We start from the raw sequence: 23,279 nt of genomic DNA, 5'->3' as shown, positions 1-23,279 counted from the left end.
CTCCGAAGGTAAATAACGTGAAGCTCAGCTTTACAGGAGGTTTGGAAATATACAGGTGTGGGTGTTGGGGGGGGGGGGGGGTTCGATAAAAACCAACCAACTCAACCTGAATCTGACAGCAAGAGCTGCTGACCCCCTCCACACCCCAAAATACACAAAGGTGCAAGCGAAAGACGGAAGAAAGTGAATATCAGCCGCTCCAACCACAATCTTTGAAGCGCGCACAATACAAGGGAATGGCACCCTGCTAAACAAACAGAAGCATCCCAGCGTCACAAAACCATCGCTGATGAGTCATGCCTGGGGTGAACTACACCTCCCAGCATGCCGGCCGTAACATAAGCAACAGGAACCTAATAAACTAATCTAAAAAAGCCTGACCTGGACAGAACAAGTCGTAGCAGCCAGGAGCCATTCTAATTGGCTGAGATCCTTAAAGGGGTTCTCCGGGAATTAGGAATCTGAAACGATGTCAATATTACTTTATTATAAATATGTTCCCAAATACCTTTCATTAGTTATAATGGCTCGTTTTGTCTGGGGAGCAATCATCAGGGGAAACAAAATGGCTGCCGTCCTATTAGTTCACACAAAACCTGTCCTGATCACACATGAGGACAAGTTACCTTCCAAGCACTGAGGTAAAGAGCTGCCTCATCCTCCTCTCTGCTCTGCTTGTCAGGGGTTAGGATCCTGAATACAGATGATAATAACTTTAACTGAATCTCTGTAGTAATGGAGGAGACCTGAAGTACAGAGAGGACGGACTGTGGGAATGGAGACTGTACCTCATGAACTCCATTCCTACAGAGATTCAGCTGATGACCATATTAAACCGTACTCCGGATCCAAACCCCTGATAAGTAGAGAGGAGGATGAGGCAGCTCTTTAGCTCAGTGTTGTAAAGTAACTTGTCCTCATGTGTGATCAGGACAGGTTGTGTGTGAACCAATAGGACGGCGGCCATTTTGCTTCCCCTGGTGATTGCTCCCCAGACAAAACGAGTCATTATAACTAATGAAAGGCGTTTGGGAACATATTTATAACATAGTAATATTTAAGTATTTTCATGCAGTAAAAAACAAAATGGAAAAGTGCAAGGTCCTGAAGGGGTTAAAGTTACTGCGCTGCTCTTTAGCGTCAGTCTGGGGATATTCAAAGTCCTTCTCTTATTCATCTGTTTTAGTCTAATCTGTTCCTTGGAAAGCTGGGTGACAATCAAAATGGCCGCCATTCAGCGTTTTTCTCAGTTTTTTGTACGCAGGGCTTACTCCATATCAAATATTACCCTTTTCAGCTTTCTAATGCTCATGTTCCCTCCTTTGCCAAGATCTCTGCTTGGTGTCTGTGAACAGCAACCTTCTGGTGACATTCAACTCATACACTGCTCCTACCGCTGAGGGTTTGTTACAGTTGCAGCTAGTGTATGCCATCCTCTGTGAGCTGCACAGTCTAGACCAGAGGGACACAATGTGACAAACTATCAGGAGAGAAGAAAGGTCTGCGCTACCGGTGTGACAACCCTTCAGCTGTGAGACGTGTAAGGCTTCGGCCACTCATCAATCTTGGTCGCGCGGTGTAGCAGTGCTGGCATAGATATAAATGGGGTTGCAGCGCAACTTGCACATTTGCCGCCAGCCCAGAATTGCAAAAAATCCAGCAATTTTGGAGTCGAGGTCACACCATTCATTTCTACGCTAGCACTACTACACTGCGCAACGGAGTGTGGCCGAGCGCTTAGGTGCATACCGGTTTATAGCTTCTGGAGGCAAGCAGTTGAGGTTCTCTGGTTTTTCATGAGACACTTTGTATACATATTCATCAAATTTCATAGGCCCGCTCCCCACGTCAAGGTGGCCTCTGCTTAGACTAAGTACCTGTCAGTAGAGGCCACCTTGACGTGGTGAGCGGACCTATGCATTATGACCTAAACCTATACGAAGGCACTATACACGGCGGATCAGTGCACAATCTCATCATTTCTTCCCAGTTTACGGCTCAGGAACCCTTCGGTGCTTCAAGAGGCCATGAGTAGTCAGCTGAGGACAAGGTCACGCGGGGCAGGATCAGGACCTGCTGGATAACACCCACCTCAGTGCTATTTAACCCCTGAGCAGTCACAGGAAAAACTCTCCTGGAAATGACGCTTCTATTTTTTTAACCCCTTAGTGACATCACAAATTTTAGCTACAAAAGGGGTCACCCGGTGGAGAGTCTTACAAGAACTGCTTTATGATGATTTCGTTTTATTTTTTTAAACCTTACAGATGCGCTCCCCGGTCTAATTATGTCGCGGGCGCTTCCGGGATCACGAGACGTACATTGCACACGTGATCCTGGCCCGGTTTGAACCCACGATGTATGGGTTGCGCAGACAGCTCACAGGACCAGAGGCTGCCTGGACTAGGATCGCGTGTAAAAACGTACGTTGCGAGATCTCACAAGTGCCCGCAACATAATTACATCGGGGAGCGCAGCCCTCGTCCTATAAAAAGGTAAAAAAAATAAAATAAAACATCATAATGCAGTTCTTGTAAGACTCCCCACCGGATAACCGCCTTAAAGGGGGTTGTGCATTCATTTCCAGACCTCTCACGACTGGCGGGACCCGCGATGGAGACCATACTTTACCTGCTGCTCGACTCGGGTCCCTCCATGTAAAACCTCTGCTTGGAGGCTGCTGCAGCCAATCGCTGGATGCTGCGGTGCTCTGGCCCCCTGGTGTCACGTGGTCATTTGATGCAAGCGGAAGATTTACATGGATGGACCCAAGACAAGCAGCTGAGGTCGGGGAGTGAACGAGCCCGGAGCCAGCAATTTCCACACCATTTATTCGGTGTATGTAACGTGAAATCCAAAACTCCAGGGAATCGGCAAGTTGCTAAAATTCGAACTTCACTTTATCCTAGAACATCTTCAACAAAATTACACTCTTACGCGTTTCACGTGCAGCCTGAACGTGAAACACGTAGGTTTTTTTAAAATTTAGTTAGTTATACGTGTCCCAAGATAAAAATGCGCTTTGAATTTTGGCGCGGTGCGATGCCCATGGTTTCGGGTGAGCCGATCCCTCTGCTTGTTATATAGATGACTTCACTGTGCGGTCAGCCCGACGCGGCCCCTTATTTCGTTACGTTCTACCACTTGCCCAATAAAATGATTTGTTGTTCTATCGCCGCATACAAGACACGGCAATTTTTAGGTTTCTGTAACTGTTTGAGGGCGGTTTTTTTTGCGGAACGATCTGTAGCTTTCGTTGCTTTTTAGTAGGCGAGAACAGTTCTGGTATTTTACGTTTGTAGTATTCTTTCTTACTGCGGTTTCTGTGACCAATAAATAATGCTAGTAAAGGTTAAAGTATGGGTCTTATCTAGTTTGGTCAACTTTCCCAACAAAAGACACTGGCCAAGTTTATAGGAGTTTAAAAAAAAAGCGTAGTTTCGGGGGCGTGGCTTAACATGGGGCGTTATTTGACGCCAATGGCTTTACTCGTTTTTATTTGTGACTTATAAAATAAAATGGAACAAAAACTGATGAATTGGCCTCAGGTGTGAACAGGTGTACTGAATGAGCAGCAAAGCCAGGACAAATCCATCCCCTCCCCCCGAACAGTGCAGCCCTATGCAGGAGCCCAGTTTGCCCTGCAAAACGAACTGAAAACGATCACTCATGGTGACATCAGTCAGAGGTATTAGATCTTGCTCGCCAGTGACAGTCGTGTGACGTAATCACTAGAGAAGCGCTGCGCAGGTTTTACACTAAGAAAATCCAGTACGGACGGAAAGACTGTGTAAGATGGAGACTTTACTGATGTCTGCGCGTTTGGTGCATCTAACCGGACACTATGATCGGGATGCTGGTAAATGTCTGGGTTGTGGCGTAAATAAAATTGCCCAATTAGTTGCAAAGAGGCGATTAGATGGGCCAGTGATCATCTCCTTTTCTGGGAGGGGGGATTGATAACATGCACAGAAGTCCAGGTTAGCCTCCCACTGGGGTCACATACTGGGAGAGGAGGATCTAATGCTGTCCTCTTTTCTCTGCAGCACGTCACCCACTGGCCCCCCATCTCCACTTCCATGTTGGCTGAGATCACAGCCGGCTGAAGGCTATCCTAACCCGGAATATCTCAGGCTACATTAGGTCAGCTATGGCCGGCGCTCCCATAGAAATGGATGGAGAGGTGGTGCGCCTTTCTGACCAGCCGCTTCATCCATTTCAGGGGGGCTCCCATTCGCGATTGTGGGGGTCTCAGCGGCAGGACCCCCCACCGATCTGATATAACTGGAATACCCCTTTAATGTCAAGTATCTCCAGGGCTGATATTTCCATCAAGCATCCGCTGCTCTTACAACGCTCCAGCGCCATTATAAGACCAGCAGATTCTCCACTCTTCATATTTTCTCCCACATTTTCATATTTCAGAAACAGCCAAAGATTAAATTGTTGTATAAAAGAAACGTTTTGCAAATTTCTAACAGACGTTGTGATTCGGTTCCGCTCCGAATTCCGCTTGCTGTCAGTAATGGAGAAAAATCATTGTTCCTGGCCAGATGCTGACGTCACACTTCTCACAGCTGAGGGTTTGTGACAGTAGTTTCTAGTGTCGACAATCTTCTGGGAGGTCTACACATCTCTCACTTCTTCTGATGCTCTGCTACAATGTATCAGCGTAGAGCCCAGTCTTTTTATGGTCTACAATTGTAACAAACATTCAGCTGTGAAAAGTATTAGTTCGACACATTTAAAAAAAAAGGGTTGCGGTTCTGAATATTTATCATATAGCAACTTTCGGGGCTCCAACTGTGGTGAAACTACGACTCCCAGCAGGCACACTTGCTTAACTGTTCTTGGAACAACCATAGAAGTGAAGGGAGTATGCTGGGAGCGGTGTTGTCAGAGGGTGTTGACCCCCTAGGATAGGATACGCCATAAATGTCCGATAGGTGCGAGCCCTAAAACTTGGACCGACTCCTATCTATCTCAAGAACTTGCGCCTTTGAGAATGGAGAGGAAGCCGCGGGAGTGGGTCCCAGAGGCGGAACCTGCACCTATCGGAAATTATAGCCTGCTCGAAGATCTGCCATTATATGTCCAGATAAGACCACCACTTTAACCTCTCGATACAGACGAGAACACAGTAAAGCTGCGGGTTTGCTACATCATCAGCACAAATCTCCCGCCTGTTTGCTACAATGGATAAGCACAGGTAGGATCACTACAGATGGAACCTCCAACGTCTGAGGAGATAGCACATGCTGTACGCAACTCGGTGCTATCCCTCAGCTTATTACGAAGCGTTCGGGGAGGGCCTCACGATGCGACCGCTAGTGAGGGCTACCTGCACCCCCATAACACTGACATGGAATTCTGTCTCAGAAGTGATACGTTGGCCGGTTGACCACTTACCTATGAAAGGAGAAGTCTCGGGGCAGTAGGGCAGCCGATCTTCTCGCACGGGCGGCTTGGCTATCAAACTGAGATTGCCGTAAACGTCCCCTGGCAATGAGAGGTTCTGGGGGTTCAGGAGCGCTAGAGAGTGGGGTCCATTCTTATATAATATACCAAAAAAATAGGCCACCCGCCTACGGTAACCTTCTCTGTACAGCAGGGCCATAACCACCAGCTGGACGCAGAGGAACACCAGCAAGTACCTGCCTTTAGCGATGGCCATGGTTTTTAGAGAAGTGGAAAAAAAACAAAAATTAAATCAACCTCCACGTGTCTCCTGCACTTTAAGGTTCAGATAGCGGCAAGTTTCTACTAGTCTTCGGATCCAGTAGGATAACAAGATGTGTCATCTCTTCTCCGCAGGCTGCATCACGCCGAGACGGGAAAGCTTCAAAAAGGAATTCAACACGGCGGAGCGGAGGAGAAGACTCTGCAGAAAACTTCTTAAGATTGTAAAAAAAATATATAATGCACAGTCGGGGGGAGGTAAGGCACATGAGCTGCGTTCCCTTCTTTGGAGACAGCTGCCGTTTCACCGGGATCCTGGGTAGCATCGGCAGAGGAACATGTTCAGACGTTGGCTCCTGCAAAAGATAAAAAACACGAATGCCCGTTAGATGGTGGTCACGACAGCCCGACGCGTTCTGAGGAGGAGGGGGGAGACGGACGCCCAGAATCACCTGAAGCGGTGTGGACTGCAGCCTCCACACGGCCGGCTCCCTCCTGCTAGCTGAGCTTGTGGCACTCGTTACCAAATGAAGCTCAGAACAAGAGCAGGAGGAGGAGGGGGTGGAGGAGGAGGGGGTGGAGGAGGAGGAGGAGGAGTGCTGCTGCTGCCGCTGCTCTCAGCAATTAGGCAACTAGTCCCATGAATTAAGGGAGAGGGGAGGGAGTCGAAGAACAAAAGCAAACTCTGGCAGTGAAGAGGCAAAGAAAGCAGTCCAAGTACAAAGAAGGAGCCCGGCTAACGCATTTCACACCTCACAGCTTCTTAAAGGGCATATCAAGCACACAAAGTCCGTCAAGTTCAACCAAGGGATAGGTGGGGACGTGACCTTCAGAAAAGGGGAGCGAGACCCAGACTTCAGCTCTATAATTTGCAGCCTGGCCGCAGGGAAGCAGATTCATTGAAAAGGATGGGTCAGTGTGCAATCCGCAAAAAATGCGGATCGGACACGGACCAGAAATATGGTAGTGTGCATGAGGCCTTAAAGGGGTATTCCCATCACAGCCAATGGGGGCATAGCGTTGGGATATGCCCCTATTGTCTGATAAGTGCGGGTCCAAGAACGGAGTGGGGAGAGCAGGTTTTCCGGGGTCCAGGCGACCGCCTAGCGCTCCCTCATACAAGTGTGCGGCCACCGCTCCCATTCGTTTCTATGGGGCGCTCCGCCACCTCTCTCTGTTCCGTTCTCGGGACCCGCACCTATCAGACAATGGGGGCATATCCTAGCGATGTGCCCCCATTGTCCGTGATGGGGAATACCCCTTTAACGTTCTTCAGACCAGAAGGAGAAGCTGGTGAGGAGCGAGGCTCAGCGTGCCGCTCTGCAGGACGGATCTGCATGTCGTCATGATAATTCCACCTCCGAGAATTTATCTCCAGAGCACAAGCAAGAAAACATTCCCTGCGGGTGTATTCGCACCTGGCGGATACAGGCGGAGAACCCAACCTGATTTTTTTTATTCTCATCTACTCAAAAAAATCTGTGGTGAAATACGCAACCCGCGTAATGGGCAAGAGATTTTGCCGCAGCAGATTTTTTTTCCTTCCTTCCTATTTGGGTTTTAAAGGCTTTTTTTTCGTGTTGTGTTTTTATCTTGTTACATTTGTACGGGTTTTATTTTCTGCCGAAATCCGCCATACCCAGAGCACGCCCCCGACCCAAACCCGTTGTGAGAAATTTATCAGTTCATGCCATCCTAAAGCCGCAGATAAAAGCGTGTGCCAAAGGGGTGCTGCTCTCGCCACACGCCAGGTATGAAAAAGACAGAAGTGGGCGGAGTTGGCAAAAAAAAGGGTGTGGCCCGCAGCTTCCCAATGGATCCGATTTGCCTATAGGGCTGGTCCACGACCATCACTTCTCACCTGTCCACGGGAACGGTGAGGAAGATGTGATAAAGTGGGGTCCAGTGTGTGAATGGAGCTGTAGTGCGCAGCCATGATCGCCGCTCCATTTACGCTCTGTGCGACTTCAGAGGCCGGCGCCGTCAGTCCCGCAGAAGTGAATGGAGTGCTGGGCACACACTCAGAATGGCTCCATTCACACAGGGGAGACGGGGGACCCCATGGTCTTGTGATCGGTGGGGGTCTGACACCTGGGACCCCCAGTGATCATACATTTATCCTGATTTACAGTCTCCTTACACCTGGTTTTTGACATTAAGAAGTTGCAAAACCCGCAATTGCAAAAAAATAAATAAAAATTTAATGTCACTGGGTGTAAATCTAGTTGCAACTGGTGTTTTTATGCTGCCCTGACCAGTTAAGGGAAAAAGGGGGAGCGGTGAGGGCAGGGGCATCGCCGCAGCACATTTATCATAGTTAACGCCAGAAACAGGAGCAAATGATAACCGAATCCTACACCAGCTACGAGCTAGAGTATATCTGGTGCACGGGCGGATGGAGGAGACCATTTATGACTCCATTTGCGCCTCCGGTGGCACAGGGCCCATCAGGATCGGCACAGCACAATCCGGTCTTGATGAATTGGAGCTAAAATGTATTAAAGTCAGGGGAAATCTGGACGGGTGAGGCAGTGTATTCGATAACTGCTCCCTGACCATAAAATAAGTAACATATAACCTGTACAAGATAAGCAGGCTCACTGTAGGAATACAGTCATACAGGTCGTGGGCGTCATTTAACCTCCCTGGCGGTATGATTATGTGAGGAATTTTGTTCCAAAAGCGGTACCATTTTTTTGCTTAGAAAAAACAGCTAAAAGGGCAGCCAGGGCAGTGTAGAATGATCAGATGTCAAATCTGTCAAATCTGAGGTGATACAGTGGAATCTGACAGGATTCCACTGTATCACCTAACTTTATGTGTGTGTGTTTGACTTTTATACAATGTATCTTTTTTGAATCTTCCGCCCAGTTCCGCCTCTGTGAGGCGCTGCGGCTCACAGAGACGGAACCAGGAAGAGAGATGAGACATCCGCCGGGGCTCTCACCGGCGATCACAGCGGGGAACATCGCTGGATCGCCGGGATTAGGTAAGGACACCCGCTGCTCCCTCTGCAATGTACCCCGAGCGTGACTCGGGGTTACCGCTTCTGGCAGCGAAAATTAACCCCGAGTCACGCTCGGGGATACCGCTAGGCAGGTTAAGGGGGCTCCCAGAGCCTCTCGCAATTTGGCAGGCTCAGACATTAATTTAAATGGCTGGCATGTAATACTCTATTTGTCCTGTAGTGGCCGCTGAAGGGAAACCGTGAAGCCAGAAGAGCTTTACTCTGGCGATCACTGGGGTTTAAGTTTTTTTTTTTCTACATTGGCCAACTGAACAGGCAATCAGCAGGAACGATCAGGTTTTCTGATGCCGTTTTAGAAGTTAAAATCAAGAATGGATCATAAAAAAAAAAAAAAAAAAAAAGCTGGTTCCCGACAATTGCCCATGCCTTCTTAAAAGGGGTTTTCCAAGAGTTTTTTTTTTTTTTTTTTTACTGATGACCTATCCTTTGAATAGATCAAGAGTATGTGATCAGTAGGGGTCCGTCACCCGGGACTGCCACCAATCAGCTGTTTGAGAAGCCACTGGCGCTCGCAGAGGCACCGTGACCTTCTCACAGCTTACCCTCGGCCTTGTGATGTTCACTTGAAAAACCTCTTTAAGAAACAGTATGGAGAGCACTGACGCACAGCTGGGTACTACATGTGCTCTAAGGGGCGGTCATATACTATACGGTGCAGGTGCCTTCCCCAGGATAATGGTCAGACATGAGCGCTTGTGCACTGAGGAGCTCCCCTCTAAGGCTCTGTTCACACTAGTGTTAAGTTTTCTATTTATAACAGAAGAAATGGCACAGCAGCGGATCTGCTCTATAGATGGGCCTCAAAGACAGATAATCTGGTCGTCTGAATGTCCCACAGACAAAGGTCTCCAGATCAAGGAGCGAAACGCTCGTTCATCGGGTGATCCCGTCCTTCGTGCAGGCACCACCGATCATGGTTTCTGGACAGCAGATCATGTGGTCTAACCAGCAAACTGCTGCCCAGAAACAATGATTCTGTATGGGGGTGCTATAGCGATCCCAGTCCTGGCACTGTGAAGGAGATCGCTGCATGAACAGTAAATGCAGAGGTCTCCTCCACTGGACGAGCAGAGGACTGTCGGGAAGGAACGCTTCCTTCCTGATAATCAGCTGCTCATTCGGCCCGTGTAAGCCCTATGAAGTGTTCATGGCAGAGAAGAAACACTGCTAGAGAGAAAGTGTCAGCAGCCAGATGTCATCACCGCCCGAACGTGCTGCAACCAGAGGAAACTCACCGCCTTATCTGCGATCTGTACCAGGGAGGAAATCACTGCACAGAGGATGCACACTGCTACTGTAACCGCACTATAGCCACTGAGTACACATAGGGGGCAGTATTATAGCAGTTATATTCTTGTACATAGGAGGCAGCATTATAGTAGTTATATTCTTGTACATAGGAGGCAGTATTATAGTAGTTATATTCCTGTACATAGGAGGCAGTATTATAGTAGATATATTCTTGTACATAGGAGGCAGTATTATAGTAGTTATATTCCTGTACATAGGAGCAGTATTATAGTAGTTATATTCTTGTACATAGGAGGCAGTATTATAGTAGTTATATTCCTGTACATAGGAGGCAGCATTATAGTAGTTATATTCTTGTACATAGGCAGCAGTATTATAGTAGTTATATTCTTGTACAGAGGAGCAGTATTATAGTAGTTATATTCTTGTACATAGGAGGCAGTATTATAGTAGTTATATTCTTGTACATAGGAGCAGTATTATAGTAGTTATATTCTTGTACATAGGAGGCAGTATTATAGTAGTTATATTCTTGTACAGAGGAGCAGTATTATAGTAGTTATATTCTTGTACATAGGAGGCAGTATTATAGTAGTTATATTCCTGTACATAGGAGGCAGCATTATAGTAGTTATATTCTTGTACATAGGCAGCAGTATTATAGTAGTTATATTCTTGTACAGAGGAGCAGTATTATAGTAGTTATATTCTTGTACATAGGAGGCAGTATTATAGTAGTTATATTCTTGTACATAGGAGCAGTATTATAGTAGTTATATTCTTGTACATAGGAGGCAGTATTATAGTAGTTATATTCTTGTACAGAGGAGCAGTATTATAGTAGTTATATTCTTGTACATAGGAGGCAGTATTATAGTAGTTATATTCCTGTACATAGGAGGCAGCATTATAGTAGTTATATTCTTGTACATAGGCAGCAGTATTATAGTAGTTATATTCTTGTACAGAGGAGCAGTATTATAGTAGTTATATTCTTGTACATAGGAGGCAGTATTATAGTAGTTATATTCTTGTACATAGGCAGCAGTATTATAGTAGTTATATTCTTGTACAGAGGAGCAGTATTATAGTAGTTATATTCTTGTACATAGGAGGCAGTATTATAGTAGTTATATTCTTGTACATAGGAGCAGTATTATAGTAGTTATATTCTTGTACATAGGAGGCAGTATTATAGTAGTTATATTCTTGTACAGAGGAGCAGTATTATAGTAGTTATATTCTTGTACATAGGAGGCAGTATTATAGTAGTTATATTCCTGTACATAGGAGGCAGCATTATAGTAGTTATATTCTTGTACATAGGCAGCAGTATTATAGTAGTTATATTCTTGTACAGAGGAGCAGTATTATAGTAGTTATATTCTTGTACATAGGAGGCAGTATTATAGTAGTTATATTCTTGTACATAGGAGCAGTATTATAGTAGTTATATTCTTGTACATAGGAGGCAGTATTATAGTAGTTATATTCTTGTACAGAGGAGCAGTATTATAGTAGTTATATTCTTGTACATAGGAGGCAGTATTATAGTAGTTATATTCTTGTACATAGGAGGCAGTATTATAGTAGTTATATTCTTGTACATAGGAGCAGTATTATAGTAGTTATATTCTTGTACATAGGAGCAGTATTATAGTAGTTATATTCTTGTACATAGGAGCAGCATTATAGTAGTTATATTCCTGTACATAGGAGGCAGCATTATAGTAGTTATATTCCTGTACATAGGAGGCAGCATTATAGTAGTTATATTCCTGTACATAGGAGGCAGCATTATAGTAGTTATATTCCTGTACATAGGAGCAGTATTATAGTAGTTATATTCTTGTACATAGGAGCAGTATTATAGTAGTTATATTCTTGTACATAGGAGGCAGTATTATTAGTAGTTATATTCGTGTACATAGGAGCAGTATTATAGTAGTTATATTCTTGTACATAGTAGTTATATTTATGCACATAGGAGGCAGCATTATAGTAGTTATATTCCTGTACATAGGAGGCAGCATTATAGTAGTTATATTCCTGTACATAGGAGCAGTATTATAGTAGTTATATTCTTGTACATAGGAGCAGTATTATAGTAGTTATATTCTTGTACATAGGAGGCAGTATTATTAGTAGTTATATTCTTGTACATAGTAGTTATATTTATGCACATAGGAGGCAGTATTACAATATTTATATTCCTGAATTCTTATTATAAACTGATTATCTCCTATGGACATTTTTTTGTTATAAAAGGTGGCCCCCTTCTTCAGAAGCAAGCACCAAACATTCACTTCACTGCTGCATATTTACTACTGGGGATGAAAGTATTGATCACTTCCCTCGGAAAACAATTAGCTGTCCTAATATAATACCGCTCCCCCCAGATTGGCAGACCGCTATTTAACTGTATAACACCGCACCATACCAAGTACAGCTCTGGACATTGTTGTTCCCTCACACACAACAAAACCCGAAAAATCTACAGACAACCCTGGCACCAACCTGATCAAAAAATTCAGCCAAGCTTCCAGGGCTGCTGAGCGACGAGAGAAGAAATCCCATTCTAAGGATCATCTCACTGCACACGAGCCATCCCTCCTCATATTCAAATCCTCACTCGCTGATGCAAAACAGGCGACTTCTCATCTCTATCTTCCCTGTCCCACAGCCCTAAATAACTTTTTAACACTTAAAGGGAACCCGTCACCGGGATTTTGTGTATAGAGCTGAGGACATGGGCTGCTAGATGGCCGCTAGCACATCCGCAATATCCAGTCCCCATAGCTCTGTGTGCTTTTATTGTGTAAAAAAAACGATTTGATACATATGCAAATTAACCTGAGATGAGTCAGAGCTTGAAAATATGACTCTTCTCTGGTCACACAAGTAAGATATGACTCTTATGTTAATTTGCATATGTATCAAATCGTTTTTTTTACACAATAAAAGCACACAGAGCTATGGGGACTGGGTATTGCGGATGTGCTAGCGGCCATCTAGCACCCCATGTCCTCAGCTCTATACCCAAAATCCCGGTGACAGGTTCCCTTTAACTCCCTTCTCCGTCCCCCAGCGCCCCCACCCTCTCCTCTCATCTCTGCTGAGGACTTTGCCAAATACTTTAAACAAAAGATAGTCAACATCAGAGAAAGCTCCAGCGCACGGTCCCCACAGACCCTCCACACAAGTGCTCAGTCCGCTTCTCCACCATTACAGAAGAAACTCTCCTCCCTACTCTCCAGATCACATCTCGCCACCTGTGCACTTGACCCAATCCCATCCCACCTCATCCCTAACCTCACCGCAGTGTTTATCCCAGCCCTAACCCATCTCTTCAACCTATCACTAACCTCTGGTGTCTTCCCCTCTGCTTTTAAACATGCTACCATTACACCCATCCTCAAAAAGCCTTCACTTAACCCATCTTTTGTCCAGTTATCGCCCCATATTACTCCTTCCGTACGCCTCAAAGCTACTTGAGCAAGATGTCCATTCTGAACGGTCCTCTCATGTCTCCTCCTGCTCCCTCTTTGACCGGCTACATTCTGGCTTCCGACCCCACCACTCAACTAATGCTGCCCTCACCAAAGTCATCAATGACCTACTAACAGCCAAAACAAAGAAACAATACTCTGTCCTCCTTCTCCTTGACCGGTCCTCTGCCTCTGACACTGTCGACCACTTCGTTCTGTTATCTCTTGGCATCACTGACCTGGCCCTCTCCAGGATCACGTAATACCTCACAGAGCAGACATTTTGTGTCTCCCACTCTCGCACCACCTCCTCGTCTCATTCCCTCTCTGTTGGTGTCCCTTAACCACTTCAACCCCGCTAGCTGAAACCCCCTTCATGACCAGGACACTTTTTACACTTCGGCACTACACTCCTTTCACCGTTTATCGCTCGGTCATGCAACTTACCACCCAAATGAATTTTACCTCCTTTTCTTCTCACTAATAGAGCTTTCATTTGGTGGTATTTTATTGCTGCTGACATTTTTACTTTTTTTGTTATTAATCAAAATGTAATGATTTTTTTGCAAAAAAATGACATTTTTCACTTTCAGCTGTAAAAATTTATTTATTTTTTGGCACAAGTTAGCGGAAATTGTTTTTTTTTGTATTTTCTCACAAAGTCTCCCTTTCCGCTAACTTGGGACAAAAATTTCAATCTTTCATGGACTCAATATGCCCCTCAGCAAATACCTTGGGGTGTCTTCTTTCCGAAATGGGGTCACATGTGGGGTATTTACACTGCCCTGGCATTTTAGGGCCCTAAAGCGTGAGAAGAAGTCTGGAATATAAATGTCTAAAAAAAATTTACGCATTTGGATTCCGTGAGGGGTATGGTGAGTCCATGTGAGATTTTATTTTTTGACACAAGTTAGTGGAATATGAGACTTTGTAAGAAAAAAACAAAAACAAACAAAAAATTTCCGCTAACTTGGGCCAAAAAAATGTCTGAATGGAGCCTTACAGGGGGGTGATCAATGACAGGGGGGTGATCAGGGAGTCTATATGGGGTGATTGATCACCCCCCTGTCATTGATCACCCCCCTGTCAGGCTCCATTCAGACGTCCGTATGATTTTTTTTACGGATCTACAGATACATGGATCGGATCCGCAAAACACATGCGGACCTCTGAATGGAGCCTTACAGGGGGGTGATCAATGACAGGGGGGTGATCAGGGAGTCTATATGGGGTGATCAGTGGTTCATAAAGGGTTAATAAGTGACGGGGGGGGGGGGGTAGTGTGGTGTAGTGTTTTGTGGTACTTTACTGACCTACCTGTGTCCTCTGGTGGTCGATCCAAACAAAAGGGACACCAGAGGACCAGGTATATTAGACGCTGTTATCAAAACAGCGTCTAATATACCTGTTAGGGGTTAAAAAAATTACATCTCCAGCCTGCCAGCGAGCGATCGCCGCTGGCAGGCTGGAGATCCACTCGCTTACCTTCCGATCCTGTGTGTGCGCGCGTTCACAGGAAATCTCGCGTCTCGCGAGATGACGCGTATATGCGTCCAGGAGGAGTAAAGCAACCACCTCCCGGACGCATATGTGCGTACAGCGGTCGGGAGGTGGTTAAAGCTCTGTCCTAGGATCCCTGCTCTTCTCTATCTACACTTTTGGCCTGGGACAGCTCAGAGTCCCATGGCTTTCAGTATCACTTTTATGCTGACGACACAAATCTACCTCTCTGGTCCAGACATCACCACCTTATTATCCAGAATCCCACAATGCCCATGTTCTATATCATCCTTCTTCTCCTCTCGCTTTCTAAAACTTAGGAGGACCTTTCACCACCCCTGACATGCCTATTTTAATAGCTCCATGCATTCCCCATGTACTAACAATTCTGGAGCAACTATTCTTATGGCTCTATGTTGTGGCATTCCTTTATTATTTCCCCTAGAAGTTATGAATGAATTGCTAGCAGTCTGCAGTAAGGGCGCAGAGTTGCGCCTTGTGGTATTCAATCAGCGTGTCGCGGTGCAGTTGTAGTGATATTAGCCGTTTCGATTCAGATTCCCACTTTCTTTCTAGAAATTCAGTGGATAAGAAGATAGCATTACCATTGTCTCTGCCTATGATTCTCTGCGCATCCTCCTTGGTATATGCAAAAGTTCCGGAATTATGTGTATTTGTCATTGTAGATGGTATAGAATAGTAGCAGGGTGCCCGTCCAAAATTACCATCCAATAGCGAAAATATGGGTGGACAGCACTCATCCCAGAACAGGTAAACAGTACAAAATCAGACACTTTCTAACCTGTCATTCGTCATATGTCATCTACACCCTACAGTGTCCATGTGGCCTCATCTATGTAGGAGAGACCACTATGGAATGCAGAGCACGGATTACGAAAATTATGTGGAACAACCAGTTCCAAGGCATTTCTTGGAGGCCAAACACGTTTTCGTATCATAGACCACATACCAAGGCAAAGAGGTGGCGACCGAGAAAAACTTTTGAAAAGGTGTGAACTCAAGTGGATAGACGAGTTGGACACTTTAACACCGAAGGGCATGAACACTGACTTTGCAATAACCCCCTTTCTCTGAATTACATGCATTTACTTTTTTTTAGGTGTATAAGCACCATCGGATTTCTTTGCGCTTAACTTTTGTTTTTATCTTCTAGGTTCTCTCCCTGATACACTTGCACTGGGACTTATGGACTCTTCACATGTTCACCTCCCCCCAAATTCACTTCACCATTATACGTGGGTAGGGTAAGACACCCATAGAATATGTAGAGTTACAGAAATCGCCTCAATATATAGAATTGTGTACGCGCCATGTTATGTCGGACCACAGCATCCATCTATACGTATTGATTATGCAACAATATCCAAAGAAATCAATCTGTCTATGTTGGTGCATTATGCGAGTGTCACATAGGGATGGAGCCCCATGATCCATCCACTTTACAGGCGGCTGGGGCACACGCAGTGTTTTATTTCTGCGCATAAGCGGGGCACATTAGTTGCGCTCGGATATACTTATTATATGCATATAGGCAGGCCTATTCCATTGCGCACGCGCCCACTCCCTTTTCCCAGCCCTTTACCCTGCATTTAGACACATCGCAGATATTGCGCCAAACGTTATCGCGCATGCGCGCTATACAATATTGGAGCTTTCAATCCGGATTGAGTGCCGTTGGAATACCATTGCTATTCTTCCATTATCTCCCCCACATAGTGCGCCCAACACCGGTCCTCTGTATAGATATAGTGGCATTATACTAGTAACAGAGCGCACTGTTGATCCTGGCTCTTACATTGCCGGAAGAGTTGGGCTGGAACGCACATGACTGGCACCAGCATCCGGATGTCATCTAACCGGAAGTGCCGCTTTGGAACGCAAATGCGTTCCGCGAGGGTTTGGCACCGGAAGTGACGACCTCGGCAGCTCGTTGCTGGAACGCAGATGCGCTCCACCTGCATTTGACTTCCCTAGGCGTCCCTCATGGCGTTACCTATGGCTTCAACACCACGCTTCATGGCGTTACTCATGGCGCCAACACTACTGGCTACCTGCCCAACCTCACTGGCACATCAGGGTCAAACTGCTGATGACAATGAAGGTAATTGTATCACAGGTCACTCCCCCTCACATGTTTCTGTATGTGGGTATTTAAACCCCACCTTTGAATGTATATGCATGCTTGAAAAAGGCTAACACACAGCCGAAACGTTGCATCTGGAATAAATTCCACTTTTTGCACCTTTTTGGACGTGCTGTCTCCATTTTTTTATTTTTCTGGATACCTACAAGCCTACAACTAGTGACCCTGCTGCCTCTATACCGCCATGACCAGCTTCACCCGCACCTACTGTGTCCTTCTCCCATACCATGTAGATTGTAAGCCATCACAGACAGGGGCCTCTCTCCTTCTGTACCAGTCTGTAACTCGTCTTGGTCATGCTTAGTGCAATTGTCTGTATTATGCATGTCCGTCTGCCTCTCACCGTGCCGCCACCGGAACTCCGCCCCATTACAGTCAATGGGGATGGAGCAGCAGTCCAAGGGCACACGTCAACTAGCGTCAGGACAGATCCAACAGGCTGTTCACCCGCCGGAACAGTCTGCCGGACTCCCCTGCCGCTAATGTGAAGGGTTTAGCAGGGTTTATGAACGAGACGATCCTTTAACCACCTCCCGACCGCCTAACGCACGGATGCGTCCGGAAGGCGGTCGATTCATTCCTCCTGGACGCATCCGTGCGTCATCTCGCGAGAGCCGTGATTTCCTGTGAACGCGCGCACACAGGCGTGCGCGTTCACAGGAACGGAAGGTAAGCGAGTGGATCTCCAGCCTGCCAGCGGCGATCGCTCGCTGGCAGGCTGGAGATGTGATTTTTTTTTTTTAACCCCTAACAGGTATATTAGACACTGTTTTGATAACAGCGTCTAATATACCTGCTACCTGGTCCTCTGGTGGTCCCTTTTACTTGGATCGACCACCAGAGGACACAGGTAGCTCTGTAATAAGTAGCACCAAACACCACTACACTACACCCCCCCCCCCCCGTCACTTATTAACCCCTGATCACCCCCCCCCCCCCGTCATTGATCACCCCCCTGTCATTGATCACCCCCCTGTCATTGATCACCCCCCTGTCATTGATCACCCCCCTGTCATTGATCACCCCCCTGTCATTGATCACCCCCCTGTCATTGATCACCCCCCTGTCATTGATCACCCCCCTGTCATTGATCACCCCCCTGTCATTGATCACCCCCCTGTCATTGATCACCCCCCTGTCATTGATCACCCCCCTGTCATTGATCACCCCCCTGTCATTGATCACCCCCCTGTCATTGATCACCCCCCTGTCAGGCTCCATTCAGAAATTTTTTTGGCCCAAGTTAGCGGAATGTTTTCTTTTTTTTCTTACAAAGTCTCATATTCCACTAACTTGTGTCAAAAAATAAAATCTCACATGAACTCACCATACCCCTCACGGAATCCAAATGCGTAAAAATTTTTATACATTTATATTCCAGACTTCTTCTCACGATTTAGGGCCCCTAAAATGCCAGGGCAGTATAAATACCCCACATGTGACCCCATTTCGGAAAGAAGACACCCCAAGGTATTCAGTGAGGGGCATATTGAGTAGGGATCGACCGATATTGATTTTTTAGGGCAGATACCGATAATTTGTGAACTTGCAGGCCGATAGCCGATAATTTATACCGATATTCTGGGAATTTTCATTTTTGAAAAAAATAAATAAAAAATTCCCACAAATCTGCTGAAAATTAATGTTTATTGTTAATGTGTATTTTTTTTTTTTGTAAATCTTTCTTTTTCATTTATACTTAATATTTTGGTGTTTTTATTTTTGTACCTTTTTTTTTTTTTTTTTTTACTAACTTTTAGCCCCCTTAGGGACTAGAACCCTTGTCCTATTCACCCTGATAGATCTCTATCAGGGTGAATAGGAGCTCACACTGTCCCTGCTGCTGTGTGCTTTGTGCACAGAGCAGCATGGAGCTTACCATGGCATCCAGGGCTTCAATAGCGTCCTGGCTGCCATGGTAACCGATCGGAGGAGCAGGGAAGAGGGGATCCTGTGGAGGGGCGCACTGCGCCACCAATGTTTTTAATACTGGGGTGGGGGGGCCCTATGCGCCACCACTGCTTAAGGGGCTTGGGGGGGAGGGGGGGCGCACTGCGCCACCAATGCTTAATACTGGGGGGGCGCGCACTGCGCCACCAATGAAGCTTAAATCTCTTATTTATTCATATACAGGAGGCGGGAGCTGCAGTATCACATAGCCGGCTCCCGACCTCTATGAGCTGTAGCTGCGATCCGCGGCACCTGAGGAGTTAACTACCGCAGATCGCAGCTACAGCTCATAGAGGCCGGGAGCCGGCCATGTGATCCTGCAGCTCCCGCCTCCTGTATATGAATAAATGTGAGATTAAAGGGGTTGTCCAGGTTCAGAGCTGAACCTGGACATACCTCCATTTTCACCCCGGCAGCCCCCCTGACATGAGCATCGGAGCAGTTCATGCTCCGATGCTCTCCTTTGCCCTGCGCTAAATCGCGCAGGGCAAAGGCATTTTTCTGAGTTCCGGTGACGTACCGGGGCTCTCTATGGGGCTGACAGGCAGCCCGGTGACGTCACCGGCACTGATGGGCGGGATTTGGCTCTGCCCTAGCCAGTAAAACGGCTAGGGCAGAGCTAAAGCCCGCCCCTCAGAGCCGGTGACGTCACCGAACACACTGCTGGGCGGAAGTTACCGCCCGGCAGTGTGTTATTGTAAACACAAGAGCCTGTGCCCTGCGCGATCTAGCGCAGGGCACGGGAGCGCATCGGAGCACGAGATGCTCCGATGCTAGGCTCAGGGGGGCTGCCGGGGTGAAAATAAGGGTATGTCCGGGTTCAGCTCTGAACCCGGACAACCCCTTTAAGCTTCATTGGTGGCGCAGTGGCCATAGCTCCTCCCCTCCTCTTGTCCCCTGTACTTTCATTGGCGGCAGCAGCAGCAGCACAGGGGGAGGAGACACTGCTCCTTCTCCCCTGTGCTGCTGCTGAGGGAACACGGAGAGCGCTGTCAGCAGCGCGTTCTGAGTTCCCCATACGCTATCGGAATATCGGCAAAATAAATGCCGATACCAATAGCGTTCAAAATCCTGAATATTGGCCGATAATATCGGTAAATCCGATAATCGGTCGATCCCTAACATTGAGTTCATGGAAGTTTTTATTTTTTGTCCCAAGTTAGCGGAAAGGGAGACTTTGTGAGAAAATACAAAAAAAATAAAAAATCTATTTCCGCTAACTGGTAAAAGAAAAAAAAAAAATTCTATGAACTTGCCATGCCCCTCATTGAATACCTTGGGGTGTCTTCTTTCCAAAATGGGGTCACATGTGGGGTATTTATACTGCCCTGGCAATTTAGGGGCCCGAAAGCGTGAGAAGAAGTCTGGGATCCAAATGTCTAAAAATGCCCTCCTAAGAGGAATTTGGGCACCTTTGCACATCTAGGCTGCAAAAAAGTGTCACACATGTGGTATCTCTGTACTTAGGAGAAGTTGGGAAATGTGTTTTGGGGTGTCATTTTACATATACCCATGCTGGGTGAGAGAAATATCTTGGTCAAATGCCAACTTTGTATAAAATTTTTTTGAAAAGTTGTCTTTTGCCAAGATATTTCTCTCACCCAGCATGGGTATATATAAAATGACAACCCAAAACACATTCCCCAACTTCTCCTGAGTACGGCGATACCAGATGTGTGACACTTTTTTGCAGCCTAGGTGGGCAAAGGGGCACATATTCCAAAGAGCACCTTTCGCATTTCACCGGTCATTTTTTACACATTTTGATTTCAAACTACTTGCCACACATTAGGGCCCCTAGAATGCCAGGGCAGTATAACTACCCCACAAGTGACCCCATTTTGGAAAGAAGACACCCCAAGGTATTCCGTGAGGGGCATAGTGAGTTCATGGAAGTTTTTATTTTTTGTCACAAGTTAGTTGAATATGAGACTTTGTAAGAAAAATAAATAAAAATAAATCATTTTCCGCTAACTTGTGACAAAAAATAAAAAGTTCTATGAACTCACTATGCCCCTCAGCGAATACCTTAGGGTGTCTACTTTCCGAAATGGGGTCATTTGTGGGGGTTTTCTACTGTCTGGGCATTGTAGAACCTCAGGAATCATGACAGGTGCTCAGAAAGTCAGAGCTGCTTCAAAAAGCGGAAATTCACATTTTTGTACCATAGTTTGTAAACGCTATAACTTTTACCCAAACCATTTTTTTTTTACCCAAACATTTTTATTTTTTTATCAAAGACATGTAGAACAATAAATTTAGCAAAAAATTTATATATGGATGTCGTTTTTTTTGCAAAATTTTACAACTGAAAGGGAAAAATGTCATTTTTTGCAAACAAATCGTTCAATTTCGATTAATAACAAAAAAGTAAAAATGTCAGCAGCAATGAAATACCACCAAATGAAAGCTCTATTAGTGAGAAGAAAAGGAGGTAAAATTCATTTGGGTGGTAAGTTGCATGACCGAGCAATAAACGGTGAAAGGAGTGTAGTGCAGAAGTGTAAAAAGTGGCCTGGTCATGAAGGGGGTTTCAGCTAGCGGGGTTGAGGTGGTTAATTTAACCACGTACAGGAGAGGACAACTCCCAGGAGGTCCTTAGTCAGAGCAAATCACTTCTGTCCAGGGATGTGCTCAGTGTGTGTCTCCTCTGCAGGGACGGGGTCTGGGCCGCTGTGAAATCTATCCGGATAAGTTCCGCAATGGTTGATGTAAGAGGCTATGACAACTACAGAAGAGAAGTGTAACACCTGAGGCAATGAAATAGCACAGATCTTACTGGCTGTCAGTGAACAGAAACATTCAATCTATGAACTGTGAAAGGTTTGTTTGTTTTTTTTGCATGATTTACGACTTTTTGCAAATTCCAAGGCCTTGATCTTCCCTCTCTGTAGAGCAAATATCTCCTGCACTGACCACATGTGCGAGAAGAGTCCACACAGATGTTCTCAAGACGTCTTGGAGCCTTCTCCGCTGGCGCACCATAAGAGGAGCCTGGTTACATATTTATGCAGATCCGTCCACGTGAAAAGCCTGGCCTGTCGACCCCACAGCTGCCGGGCAGGTTTAATAATATGCGCTACACGCATAGGTTCTCTTCTAAGGAACGCGCAGACCCTACAGCCACTTCTAAGATGCATCCGAGTAAGGAAAAGCTGGGTGGTGACCAATATGGACATTAGCAGTCTATGTATCCCCCTCCTCCGCCGCCCACAGCCGGAGACTGCAAACGTAATCTCGCCGTGTAGAATTGGATTCGAGCAGTCACCTTCTGCTACCTTTGCGCTCCAATTAAGATGCAGGAGGCTCATCCAGAAGCCTCGGGTGTTGCATATGGCTCCCCGGCACATGGAGCTCCAGGTTATTTTAATATGGAGGGAGAGTGGAGGATGTAATATCAGGTGCGGCATGCATGCTACCAGCCAGAGACCGCAGTATAACATCTGTATCGCCTCCATGTGCAGTCAGCTACTGCACACTGAGGTTCTACCATGGGACGCCCCTGGACAGTAGAGTAGAAGGCTCTTTGGGCTTCCATGACTAAAGGTCCTTTTGCCCAGACCAATGTTTCAGGCAATTATCGGAACAAACCAAACATTCCCGATAATTTCCCGATTGTAAGAGGAGATGAGAGCTGCTCCTCCGATGTATGGGGATGGACGATCGCTTCAGGGATGCTCAACCTGCTGTTGCAAAACTACAATTCCCAGCATGCCCTAATAGCTGTAAGCTGTCCAAGCATGCAGGGAGTTGTAGTTTTTCAACAGCTGGAAGGCCACAGGTTGGGCATCCCTGCCACAGAGAATGATTGAGGGTCACTTATACAGAGTGGCCCCCAACACTCCCAAAAGGGAGAGAACAGCAATTATAAATGTGCAAAACGGGGTCTTGCATCTATTTTGATTGCCCAATCGTGGTGCGGTTAACGTGACGGAGGCAACCTTGCCGTTTAGCACCAGACAAGGTCTTAGGCTATGGCCACGCGTTCAGGTTTTTTGATGTTGCTAGTCCAAACCAGGAGCGGACCCCAAAAAGCCAACCGACCCGTGTGAGCTCCCTGTGGATCCGTTACAGAGCGTGCTGTGGATTCTCCGGGGGCGTTCCCTCCATGCACTGCAAAGGATGAAAACTCGTAACATAAAAACGTACAAGTGTGCAAATCTGCAGTCTGCCCTGCGAGCCGCTTTTCGGGCACATCTTTCGTCGCAAGTGGGGGAGT

General features: G+C 46.2%; 1 protein-coding gene across 2 annotated transcripts in view; it reads right to left on the bottom strand.

The window, feature by feature from the left end:
- LOC122928965 (beta-1,4-galactosyltransferase 3-like) overlaps nucleotides 1-23,279 on the bottom strand; it is a 65,961-nt gene that overhangs the window by 19,050 nt on the left and 23,632 nt on the right. Inside the window, exons 1-2 of one of the 2 annotated variants that reach the window (XM_044282319.1) lie at nucleotides 6,132-6,225; nucleotides 5,410-6,035 (exon numbers count right to left, since the gene is read on the bottom strand). In XM_044282319.1, the coding sequence (XP_044138254.1) occupies nucleotides 5,410-5,674 (265 nt within the window). In that variant the 5' untranslated portion in view covers nucleotides 5,675-6,035; nucleotides 6,132-6,225. Of the gene's footprint in view, nucleotides 1-5,409; nucleotides 6,036-6,131; nucleotides 6,226-23,279 lie in introns of those variants that run through there. The other variant, XM_044282318.1, reaches the window with a different exon arrangement.

This window comes from Bufo gargarizans, chromosome 2 (genome assembly GCF_014858855.1).
Source record: "Bufo gargarizans isolate SCDJY-AF-19 chromosome 2, ASM1485885v1, whole genome shotgun sequence".
In the NCBI taxonomy this organism is placed as follows: domain Eukaryota; kingdom Metazoa; phylum Chordata; class Amphibia; order Anura; family Bufonidae; genus Bufo; species Bufo gargarizans.
Note: the sequence above shows the minus strand (reverse complement) of the source record. Positions and strands in the feature narration are given on the sequence as shown.